General features: G+C 38.2%; 1 protein-coding gene across 4 annotated transcripts in view; it reads left to right on the top strand.

The window, feature by feature from the left end:
• ABCC4 (ATP binding cassette subfamily C member 4) overlaps nucleotides 1–12,299 on the top strand; it is a 235,802-nt gene that overhangs the window by 211,990 nt on the left and 11,513 nt on the right. For 3 of the 4 annotated variants that reach the window (XM_059903360.1, XM_059903366.1, XM_059903363.1), the window contains exon 31: nucleotides 8,192–9,971. In XM_059903360.1, coding sequence (XP_059759343.1) covers nucleotides 8,192–8,299 — 108 coding nt within the window. In that variant the 3' untranslated portion in view covers nucleotides 8,300–9,971. Of the gene's footprint in view, nucleotides 1–8,191; nucleotides 9,972–12,299 lie in introns of those variants that run through there. The other variant, XM_059903361.1, reaches the window with a different exon arrangement.

The following is a 12,299-nucleotide window of genomic DNA, read 5'->3' as shown; positions in this document are numbered from 1 at the left end:
AAATTGGAGGGGCCACAATTCATCCCATAACAAAGGATAAATGCCTATCATTCATTTTATTCTGGGATGAAGCAGACCTGATTGAGGCTTTTTTGAAGTTTCTTTGTTGCCAGTGTGTAACAGAGGTTTCATTTTATCTATTCGTTTTATCACCAGATACAACCCCAAAATTATGAAATCCTAATATCCTAGATCTAGGACCTTGGACTGGTTTGAATAGTGCAGGAGGCACTTAGCAACCTTGTGACCTCTTATGTTGCCCAAGGTCTCTGAGCCTCAGGGTCCTCACCTGTATGTAGTGCAGGGATTACAGCACTGCCTGGCTCCTTCGCACTTATTACAAGAATCAGATGATGGGGCTTCCCTGGTGGTGAAGTGGTTGAGGGTCTGCCTGCCAATGCAGGGGACGCGGGTTCGAGCCCTGGTCTGGGAGGATCCCACATGCCGCGGAGCAACTAGGCCCGTGAGCCACAACTGCTGAGCCTGCGCGCGTCTGGAGCCTGTGCTCCGCAACAAGAGAGGCCGCGATAGTGAGAGGCCCACGCACCGTGAGGAAGAGTGGCCCCCGCTTGCCACAACTGGAGAAAGCCCTCACACAGAAACGAAGACCCAACACAGCCAAAAATAAATTAATTAATTAATTAATTTAAAAAAAAAGAATCAGATGAGAGTGCTTTGTGAATATTGAGCATTTTATAAGATACAAGTGGCATCATTTTTTTTTCAGGCTATAGATTCAACCCTTATCTCCCAATAAGAAAAAGTACCCACAGTTCTTCTAAGTAGCATTAGAGACTCTAAATAATTAAATTTTATTTTTAATAATCAGTTCTTAAAGACATGATGTGTCTAATGCTACAAAATTCAAAAACTTCACTTTTTTAGAATAGGTTTTAAAATTTTATAAATGAAATCTAAGTCACTTTACCATTCCTGTCATTACACGGCTCCTCCCCCGGGGTGGAGCTCCAGCACCATCTTTGACTATTCTCTTGACATGTTCTGTGCTTCAGTAATAATTTGTGCCTATGCGGCCTTCCTGTTTTTAAGCACAAATGATAGCTCTTCCTTACTTTTTTCATTGAATATTTTATCTATGTGCATAGTTATCTCATTCTGTTTAATGGCTACATAGTATTTATGTTCTCTCCATTCCCTACTCCTCATTTTCCCTTCTAATTAATTGTTACAGTTTTATGTTTTTTTCCCCACAAGAGGAGCTCTGTAGTTCACTTACTACTTGTATTCTTTTTTATAATTTATCACCTTCTATTATCTTTCTTTCTTTGGTTTATTTTATTGTTGCTTACTTCCTGAATGCATTTGTTTTTATTTTTTCTTGTCTATTAATATAAATATTTCAAGGCTGTGAACTTTTCTCTGAATACTGTTTTAGATATATCCTATAGGTTCTGGTGTGTAGTGCTTTCATCATAGTTAGGTTTTTTGTATAGATTCTGCGATTTTGGTTTTCATTTCCTCTTTGGTCCACAAATTATTTGAGAAGGATATCTTTAAAACTTCCTGGGGGTTGGAGTTTTTTTATGTTTATTTGTTTCTATTTTCCTCATCAGTCTCAGTACCTTATGATCAAAAAATGTTGTCTGTCCTGTTTCCCCCAAGAAACAGTATTTATTAATACTTTTTTTGTGTTCTGGTAAATAGGCAATTTTTGTGAGTGTTCTGTGGGTATTTAAAAAAATGGGCTATTGTCTGTTTAAGTTATAGAGCTTCATTTTTAATTAGATCTATTTAATTACATTATTTAGTTCTTCTCTATCCTTGTTTATTTTGGTCCGTTTAATGTAACTTGGACTAGGTGAATTAGTCTCATGCTACCAAGTTTCACTTTGTACTTCCTGCTTTTTTTGGTTGTTATAATTTTGATGATATGATTTTTTCCAGTGCACAAATATATTCTTGACTTTTATTATCAGTATGAATTATATTTTCTACTATTTTAAAGTGCCTTTCATTGATTCGTTTAATGGTCTTGGCCCTGAATCCAATATGGTTCATAATTAAATTGAGTCCCCCTTTTCACATTGTTTTCATTTGCCTGGTATGTCTTTGACTGTTTTTGTTTTTGTTTTTGTTTTGGCCATGCTGTGGGGCATGTGGGATCTTAGTTCCCTGACCAAGGATTAAATCCATTCCCCCTGCAGTGGAAGTGCAGAGTCTTAACCTCCTCTGGACCACTAGGGAAGTCCCAGTTTTTGATAGTCTTTTTTTTTTTTTTAATATTTATTTATTTATTGGCTACGTTGGGTGTTAGTTGTGGCACGTGGGATCTTTCATTGTGACACGTGGGCTCTTCACTTCATTGTGGTGTGTGTGCAGGCTTCTCTCTAGTTGTGACGTGTGGGCTCCAGAGTGCATGGACTCTGTAGTTGTGGCACATGGGCTCTGTAGTTGTGGCGTGCAGGCTTAGTTGTGTGACCAGGGATCGAACTGGTGTCCCCTGCATTGCAAGATGGATTCTGTACCACTGGACCACCAGGGGATTCCTCTGATTATCTTTTAATAGCAGATTACAGACACGTCTCTTGCAATGGCATGTAGTTAGGTTTATCTCTGAGATTTAATCTTAGCACGTGAGGCACCCCCCCACCGCCCCAATAGATGAGTTTAGGCCATTTACACTTATTGAGATTATAGTTATGTTTTATCTTAGTTCAGTCGTGTTATACTGTCAGTTTTTAGTGCTCTTTTTTTTTTTTAATCTTTTCTTAGCCTGTAATTTGTGTTTCTTTACTCATTGTTTTATGTATGTTCCTTTCATTTCCTCTAAGAATACTTTATTTCTTATTTTTGGCTCCCCATTATGAACAATGATGTCATATCTTCCCTCTCCCCATTCTCCCATCAGATTTTAATTGTTTTTCTTCTACTGTTTATCTTCATACCTTTAAAAATCCTTAAACCTCTATTATTTTACTTACTTGTATTAAGTGATACTTTTTCCATCTCCTAGTTGGCTAAAATTTGTCCTCTGGTATTGTGTTTTTACAGCTTAGGGGTTTGATTCATTAGTGGGGCTGAGAAATCTGTTTAATCAGTCATGACCAGCATGCTTTAAGAAATGAAATAGAAGAGAATGGAATAGAAGAAAAGGAGCAATGTATCTTTCATAGTAATAGTAAATATTTCATGAAAATGAAACTCCTTTCAGGATAGATAAATATAGATACAGATTGTGAATCTGTACTGAGACTCAAAGTAAAGTTAAGTGTATTTACTATTGTGGGTGGCAGTACAAATGAAAGGTTGAAAACAAGTCTCTATACCATCGTAAAGGAGGGTCATTGGAGTTAAGAATCCCCGACTTACAGTCTATAGAGTTGACCCTTGAACAACAGGGATTTGAATTGCAGGAGTCCACTTATATGTTTTTTTTCCAGTAAATATGTACTATAATACTACATGATCTGCAGTTGGTTGAATGCATGATGTGAAACTGTGAATATGAAGGAACAACTGTAAAGTTATACTTGGATTTTCGACTATGTGGAGGGTCCCTAACCCCTACGTTGCTCAAGGGTCACCTGTATGAAATATTTTTCTGCTACATCACCAGTTTATATTTCTGGTTATAATATTCTTGGATCACATGTCCTTTCACTTATTGTGTTGTAATCTTTGCTATAAGGTCTTCCAGCATTGTTTATTCATGTGTAGGAGTCTAAGGCCACGTTGGACATAAGTTGATCTTTCCTGGATACTCAGAGGATTCTTTTTCTGTTTTGAAAGTCATTTGTTTTTCCTAGAACATCACAGACTCTTGGTCACTAGCTTCTAGTCTTTTATTTTAGGGAGTTTATTTGAATTGTATCTTTGAATTTGTTTTAGTTGATTGGATTCTCTTTATAAATATCTGTAATGTATATATTGTCCTTTGTCTATTTCATAAAGCTATTATCTCCTTAATCTTTTTTAAATTTTTATTAATTTATAGTTATTAGACTTGCTTTCTCAGTTCTATCCTCCATGTCTCATATTGTTTGTTCAGTAGTGACTAATCTTTGGGCAGCCTTCAGAACTGTCATTTCTTTGATGTTTTCATTTTTATCTTTTCACTTTGGCATCTGTCAATTCATGTTTCATCTTTTGTTTCTGTGCCATGTTTTCCTGTACTCTCAGATCTCTGCCTCCACAGGTTGATTATTCTACTACATTTTCTTTAAATATGTAATATTATTTTTTTCATAATTTTCATCTGTTCAGTGATTATTTCTTTCATCCATCATGTGCTTATCCTGTTCCTTTTCCTACTTTTTTGTTTGTGTGTTTTACAAATTCTGTATTACTTTTTTATTTATTATTATTCCTACTACGCACTTTTTAATTTTGTTTTTTTAAGACCATATATATTTGCTAGATAGTTGTGGCTAGCGCATCATTTCAGACTAAAGGGAATTCCCTCTGCTTAACATAGAAGCATTCCCCATGATCCAGAGAAAGACAGTGAGTGAGTGAGTGTGTGTGTGTGTGTGTGTGAGAGAGAGAAAGAGAGAGAGAGAGAGAGAGAAATTGATAATACATATTCATTTAGCCTGTATTCCTCCCTAGCCTGCAGAGATGGGCAGTTACAATGCTGCTTGCATTTCAGAATCTCTCTTGTCCTGGGACCTGACCAGTGTACATGCTTTAGGCAAAGATGTTGATTCTATATGATTCCTCATAGACGCCTTAGAATTTGCCAGTTAGTTGGAGAACTGTGCTCTCCCATGATTGCTGAGATCTGCTCTCTTTAGGTACTTTCTCTCTGTCTTGCTACAGCCCATTGGATCCAGTTGCATAAGGCAGTCCATCTATTTTGTCAGTTGTGATTTCAAATGATTCCTGATTTCATCAAATATTGGGCTTACTTTTTAATCTCCCACTATCCTTGCTGTTGAGAGTGATTTCTGAGAGAATAAGGGGAGAAAAATATCCAATATTCCGTTAAGTTAAAAGCAGAAATCGTCTCTAACTCTCTAGCACTCTTTAACTTTGATAATATACCTGCCAGTATGTCCACAAAGTTAGACCTGCTTTAAAGATGAGGAGTTTGAGGGTTACTGGGATTGAACTAGTGCCGTGCAGTTCAGTGAGAATGAATGGACAGATTCTTGAACCATAATTCTACATATATTGAACCATTGATTGCTGGCCTTTATCCGTGCAGGGGAGCATTTATTGCTCTGTTGCTTTTAGTAAGATCTAATTCCATGATGGTGGCTTTGTTTACAAGTTGGAGTTTAAATACTAAACTTAGTTTCAGCCTACACTGGAGGAACTATAATGAACTAAACCCAAAGAAGGACAGGAAAAGGCTCAAACCCAACACTCACTGGTCTTATGTTCTGCTTGGCCAGAATTTGAACTTTTTTGGCATTGTCTCTTTTAATCCTCATTAAAACCGTTCTGAGCTGGTAGTATTATCCCTCAGATCGAGAAACTGAGGCAGAAGGGCCTAAGGAACTTGTCAAAGTCACAGGTTAGAAAGTGTTAGTAAACTTTTAACTACTTTCTGCCTCCCGGGTTACTATATTTACTGCATAAAATGTGTATTAACTACGACCCTGCGCTTCTGTAAAGATAAAAATCAAAAGATTCACAAACGGGCCTCCTAGATGTTTTAATTTATTTATTTATTTTTGGCTGCGTTGGGTCTTCGTTTCTGTGCAAGGGCTTTCTCCAGTTGCGGCAAGCGGGGGCCACTCTTCATCGCGGTGCGCGGGCCTCTCTCTATCGCGGCCTCTCTTGTTGCGGAGCACAGGCTCCAGACGCGCAGGCTCAGTAGTTGTGATTCACGGGCCTTGTCGCTCTGCGGCATGTGGGATCTTCCCAGACCAGGGCTCGCACCTGTGTTCCCTGCACTGGCAGGCAGATTCTCAACCACTGCGCCACCAGGGAAGCCCTAGATGTTTTGTTCTCATCATGTAAGCTGGGTGATGCTGCTGCCTTCTGTGGACTTAAGGGACCACGTCTCTGAGCAGCATCATAATCACACCCAACACTTAGCTCAGCGTGTTTTCAACCTGCAGTTTGTAGCCATCAATTAGTTCCTATGAGGTAAGTCATTGTCTCGTTTCACAAATGAGGCAGCTGGTCAGAGAGAGCTTAAGTGATTTTTCCAAGGTCAGCAATGGTCCCAGGAGAGAGAGGTGAGTTTGGGCCTCTCCATCCCAGGCTCAACCCATCCACAAGGACCCTGCTAACAAGCGTTCAGTCATCTCAACTCCCTTCATAACCTGCCCTGTGAAAAAGATGCCTTCTCTCACTTGTGCCGTCAGCTAGAGTGTGGTCTACACCATGGCAACAGATGAGGAAAAGAAAGGTCAAATCAAGGATTTTATACACAGGAAGCTCATTTTCATTATTCAGTTCCAAGTATTTCAGACCATGAAATGAAGACCATTTGGGTTAAAAATTACTACTAATAAAAATTTTTTAATAAAAAATTACATTGAGAAAGGGGTATGGAGAAAGGAACCAGGGTGATGGGGGAGGGGTGGCTGTCAAGCAATAGAAAATGAAATGAATTCCCTTCTGTTCTTTTGGCTGTTTTTACTTTCACTAACAGAGTATATAAATACATAACCCCCCAAGTATGGCTATTTTAAAAAAAAATTGAGGAGGGGGATGAAATGCAATTAGCCCCCCCAAAAGCTTTATTTTTAAATCCTTGCATTATAATGGAAGTAGCCTCAAATTTCATCCAGTGGGATCCAAGCACTCTTGGAGAAATTCTTATTTTTCTCCTTTTAAGTGACATTTTAATATACAGCATTTCATATGTAGTGCTGTTTTGGGGGTAGCAAGTATGCAAGCAATAAGAGAAAAAGTACACATAATATGAAGGTAGGTATCTCAGAGCTTTTCCATTTCATGTGTGAAGTCCACTATCATGATAACTTTGTTGACAGCACCCACAAATGTACTTGGAGTCAGGTTTTGTAAAATAGATCTGAACTCGTATGACTAAGCAACCCAGCACGTGACACGAGCAAGCCTCAGATAGATGGTACATTTTCTGTTTTAAAGACTCAAACAAAACTTTTCACATTCTTCTTTGGAGGAAAAAAAAAATTACTTTTGAAGTCCTTTTTCACCCAAACACATTTAGAGATAAGAGCTCACAAGTCTTGACATTATTTCATTTTGTTTTGTGCGTCTGTCAAGGAACTGAGATACGATACAGCTACTAAAAACTGATGATTGTGGAACAGAGAAACTTGACAGCATTTCATTTCCATTGTGTTCTGATTATACATTTATCAGAAAACCTGTATCTCTTCCAGTTCAGCTAGAAATTGGTAGAATTCAAGAACTCAAAGGCTTGGCAAAGACCTGTCCTATTATTTGGTATCATCTTCCATTTTAGAGAAGTTGCTTGGTTGAGTCATTGTTAAAGCTTTTGATTCTCTTTTCATTCTTGTATCCCACTATCCACAGATCACATTTCTATAGGCCCTATAACTGCTTTGCCACACAAATTAAACGCCAGGATATTTCATACATATACGCCAGCGTTTCAATGCTTGTCATCAGAGTTTATAAAATATAGGGATTGCAACCTGATATTAACATCCAAATCTATTGTGCTCATTTTGTGTGTGAAAATGAGAAACCCTCATGCAGACGCTAGATTTCCCAGCCTCTTTGTCACCCTGGTTTTAATTTATCACCAGGCTTTGAGTCAGTAAAATGATTCCGCTTATCAATTTAATGTAGTGATAAAGCATATCTGTGAATCAGAATGATCAGAACTCAAGTGGATCTACAGGTTGTTTAGTATTAAGCTCAGCCCCACTGAGGGTTTTAATGGGGCTACTTCCTCCACAGAATAAATACGTCCCTGGTTTTTTCACTTGTTCCTCCACTAGTGATGGGATTGCTTCACATGAAAAGTGGACATAGAAATGCACTGCTTGGGGCTTCCCTGGCGGCGCAGTGGTTAAGATTCCGCCTGGCAATCCAGGGGACAGGGGTTCGAGCCCTGGTCCGGGAAGATCCCACATGCCGCGGAGCAACTAGCCCCCGCTCGCCGCAACTAGAGAAAGCCCGTGCGCAGCAATGAAGACCCAATGCAGCCAAAAATAAATAAATTAAATAAATTAATTAAAAAAAAAAAGAAATGCGCTGCTTTAGGGAGGAGGACTTTAAAACTTTTAAACATGTTTTTATACCTGTCTTTTTTTTTCAGGTGTACTTCAAAAGGAATTATCCAGAAATTACTCACAATGGGCATGTGGTTATGAATGCTTCCAATGGACAGCCCTCAGCCTTAACAATTTTTGAGACAGCACTGTGATTCTACCATGAGGTCAAGTCTATTCCAAAGACATTTTTCCAATAGTCTTTGCACTGTGTAAACTATATTTTTCTTTTTTTTACACCAGCAACAAATATTTACATACAAGTTGTTAGTCTATTTGGATTTTTTCCCTCCACTTCACCCAATGATTTCAAGCTCTAACAAAATGATTTATTATTGTTATTTATACGTTATAGTATTTTTTGTCTTATCTAAATCAGAGGTACAGGCCACCAATAAAAGCTGTTTACCGGGTTTTGTGCCTTAAAGAGACTCCAGAGCCAAAGCACATTTTCTAAGGTATAAGACAAAGTTGTCATAGATGTTTTTTACTGCCCCCAAATTACATATTACTTTCCAATTATATCAGGGATTCTATTTACTTGAAGACTGTGGAAGTTATCATTTTGCCTTACCGCTTTCTTTAACATAAGTAGGATCCACTATTCCCCGCCCAAAACCTCTGGCTAAACTAGTACAGAAAAAAACTAATAGGAAAAACAAAAAATACACGTTAGTTTAAGTGGCATTATAGTAGGAGAGGGCCCCCCCCAGAAAAAAAGATAAATGGTTAAAATACAGAAGGTCAGTATTTAATTATATTTTCTAAAAGAGATGGAAGAGAAAATGCTTTCAGAAAATAGGAGCCCTTCTAGGGGATTTGATAATGACGGACATGTGTTATCATTGATCGTCTTCTAGATTTCATGGCTCCTACATGATATCTGTTGCAGTTTTAGACTCAGCTTGGTGATATTTTCAAAAAGGCCGTGCTGCTAACTGTAATTGACCCTCAATTGACCCTCAGTTGACGGTTGATCCTCTGCTGACGTAAGGCTTTTGCTTTGCCCGTCATTGAAATCCTTTCTAAATCACATGCATGGGCTCTCCTGACTTGGTGAGAAAAACAGAAAGACATTGCATATATTGACTGTATTCATGCAGTATGTTCTCAGGATGCGTCAAGAAGGTTCACTTTTATGAGCCTGCCTAAGTTAGTTTACTTCTGAGCACTAATTGTACTTTGTCTAGCTCTTTCTGATCAGCAGATCAACAAACCACAATACTTCCGAGGGCCTGCCGTACTTTGTTTGAACTATGGGTCCTTAGCTTTTCTTGATGGTGGCGGCTATGATATGGTGCGTTCAACTTACTAAAGGTTTTACTGTCCTGGTTTTACATGTACTCTCAGAATAAGGCATAACCGCCCTCAAATGGAATATGTTTATTACATATATATATACACACACACACACACACACACACACACACACATGTATATGCCTTCTGATAGCCGGTTTTTGGATTCTTTAACAGAGAGAAACAGATGTTTCATAGAATTAAGCCTTAAAAACCACATACTCAGCAACCTACCAGAATACATTGAGTGCAGTTTGTATTTAGAAATAATATGGTTAATGTTTAGTCCAGTAAATTTGTGTAATAGTCATGGTTCTTATTTCAGGAGACTGACATGACAACAAGGATAATATTGAGGTTTGTTAGAACAGTGGAAGTATTTGAAATGTATATGTGTTTATTTGGTCTTTAGAGGTTTATTTAGTCTTTAAAGGCAGTTAAATATGTTTCTATTTTATTTCTTTTTTAATGTCATTGTAGAGTTTTTTAATGAAACAAAATTCAATTGAAATAAATGTTTTCATCTCCAGAGATCTGTATTTTTATTTTTAGAGGTATAACTGACTCATGTCCTTGCTGTTGAAAGCCAGTGAGTTTCCCTGAGATAATATCTATTATCAACTGGTTTCTTGGCTAAGTAGGTACACCAGATACGCTCTGCAGAGAGGTGGGTGTCAGACAGATTTAAACAGTTGCTACTGAAGTAATCCCAGTTGTACCCCTTCCACAAAGGGAAAGTATTAGCTTATGTCCCAAGCTTGAACCAAGTAGTCAATTGTTGAAGTTTTTGGTGTTTTTGTGTTTTGCCCTAAACTAACAAGAAACATGTGTTGCTGCTGCATTTAAAACACCTGGAGGACGTGTGTTGTCACAGTGTGGTCACCAGGCCGGCAGCGTCAGCGTCACCTGGGAACTTGTTAGAGATGCACATTCTTGTGTCTCACCCTATATCTACTGAATCAGAAACGCTGGTGGTAGGGACCAGTAGTCTGTCTTAACAAGGCCTAAGGATGATTCTGATGCCTTCTGAAGTCTGAGAACCAGTACCATAGAAAATAAAGAACTCCTGAAACTCATTAAGAAAAACACGGAAAGCCCAATTAAAGAAATGGACAAGAGACTCAAATAGGCACTTCACAAAAGAGAATATCCAACTGGCCAATAACTGGAAAAGCGCTCGGTCTCATTAGTTACCAAGGAAATGCAAATTAAAACCACAACGAGATACCGCTAAACACCGAGTAGAACGGCTAAAATTAAAAAGGCTGAGACTAGGAACGGAGTGCTGATGGAGTAGTGGGAACTCTTGTGCGCTACTCTGTGTGTGAAAAAGTGTATATTGAAAAAAAGCCTTTGGAAAACAGTTTGACAGCATTTACTCAAAATGCACACCCTGCGATCTGTTAATCCTACTCCAAACATATACATGTGCTCAAGAAACCTAGAAACCTAATTCCTAGTGGCCGCCAACTGGACATAATCCAAATGCACATCCACTGCAGAAGGAAAGCAGACTGTGAGCTAATAGAATATCCCCCGGCAGTGAAAGCAGCTGGACCTCAACAACACAGGTGCATCACAAACTTAAGCCTGACCCCAGAGAATATTTACGATTCCCTTTATACAGAGTTAAAACATAGTTACGATCAAATCATAGAGCTCAGAGTCAGTACTTTGGGGAGTTAGAAGGTGTTGGTAATTGGGAGAAATAAAAGGGTAGCTTCTGAGGTGCTTACAATATTCTCTTGTTGGGGGGGTTTGGGAAGGTTAGATGGGCATTCCTGGGGCTCTTCATTTATTTTCAGCACTTCTCTGTTGCATGTCATACTTCACAACTGAGTTAACTAAAAAGAAACTTCACAGCCTCAGTTTTATTTTAGAATCTCGTTCAAACGCAGTGGTCCAGTCATCTAAAGGAGAATAATCTGCATCTGGGGAGTTATTTCTGCTGAGTTCTTAAAATATGAGGCTGTGCAAGGTCTTCTGGCCCGTCACAAATGGCCTCATATGAAGCTCTTGGTACAAGAGAGCTCAAGGTCTATATTTTCTCTAAACAATCAAAATAAATCCTACTTCCTCTCTCCAGTTCTCTCCAAATGATTCTTTTTTTTTTTTAACCACTTTATTGAGGTATGCTTGACGTTTCAAAAGCTGTACATATTTAATGTAAACAACCTGAAGTGTTGGAGATAAGTATACTCTCCTGAAATCAACCCCACAATCTATGCCATGAACATATCCACCACCTCCAAAAGTTTCCTCCCACCCTCGCTTTTAATCTCCATTAGTAGGAAAGATACAAGCAAATCAATCTAATGCTAACTGCTTTGATAACACCGTAAATGTGTTTTGTGAAGAAACAACTGAAATTAATTCCATAAGGCAGTGATTTAGGCAATTAGGACAATTTGGTGAGTTAACTGTTAATCAGCCGATTAACTTTGACCCTATGTAAATCGATGAAAATCTGGGCTTTTCTTTCTGATAGTTTGACTGGAGATATTAGAAGCCCCTCTTCTCAAACCTGAGTCCTTGTTTCATATCTAATTCTGAAAAGTTTAATGATGTTCAGAACCTTATGACCTGAGTGTGGTAGATTTAGCACCTGAATATGTAAGTCACTTTTCACAACTGATTCTGTTTTGGAGTGTTTTCAAGATAACATCTTTACCTAGAAAGCTGTATGACATTCTGGATACCACATCTCAAGAAAAAACTTCCTTGTAATTTCACTAATGTAGTTCAGGGAATGGATGAACTTACTTATTTTTTTAAAAGCAAAGAAATCTTTCACTTGGAATAAAGAAAATTGAGAAAGTTCAAATTAAAAACAAAAATCCTAAAAGCCATCTTTATA

The sequence above is a fragment of the Balaenoptera ricei genome, chromosome 18 (genome assembly GCF_028023285.1).
Source record: "Balaenoptera ricei isolate mBalRic1 chromosome 18, mBalRic1.hap2, whole genome shotgun sequence".
NCBI classification, from domain to species: Eukaryota; Metazoa; Chordata; class Mammalia; order Artiodactyla; family Balaenopteridae; genus Balaenoptera; species Balaenoptera ricei.
This window is presented reverse-complemented; position numbering and strand designations above follow the sequence as displayed.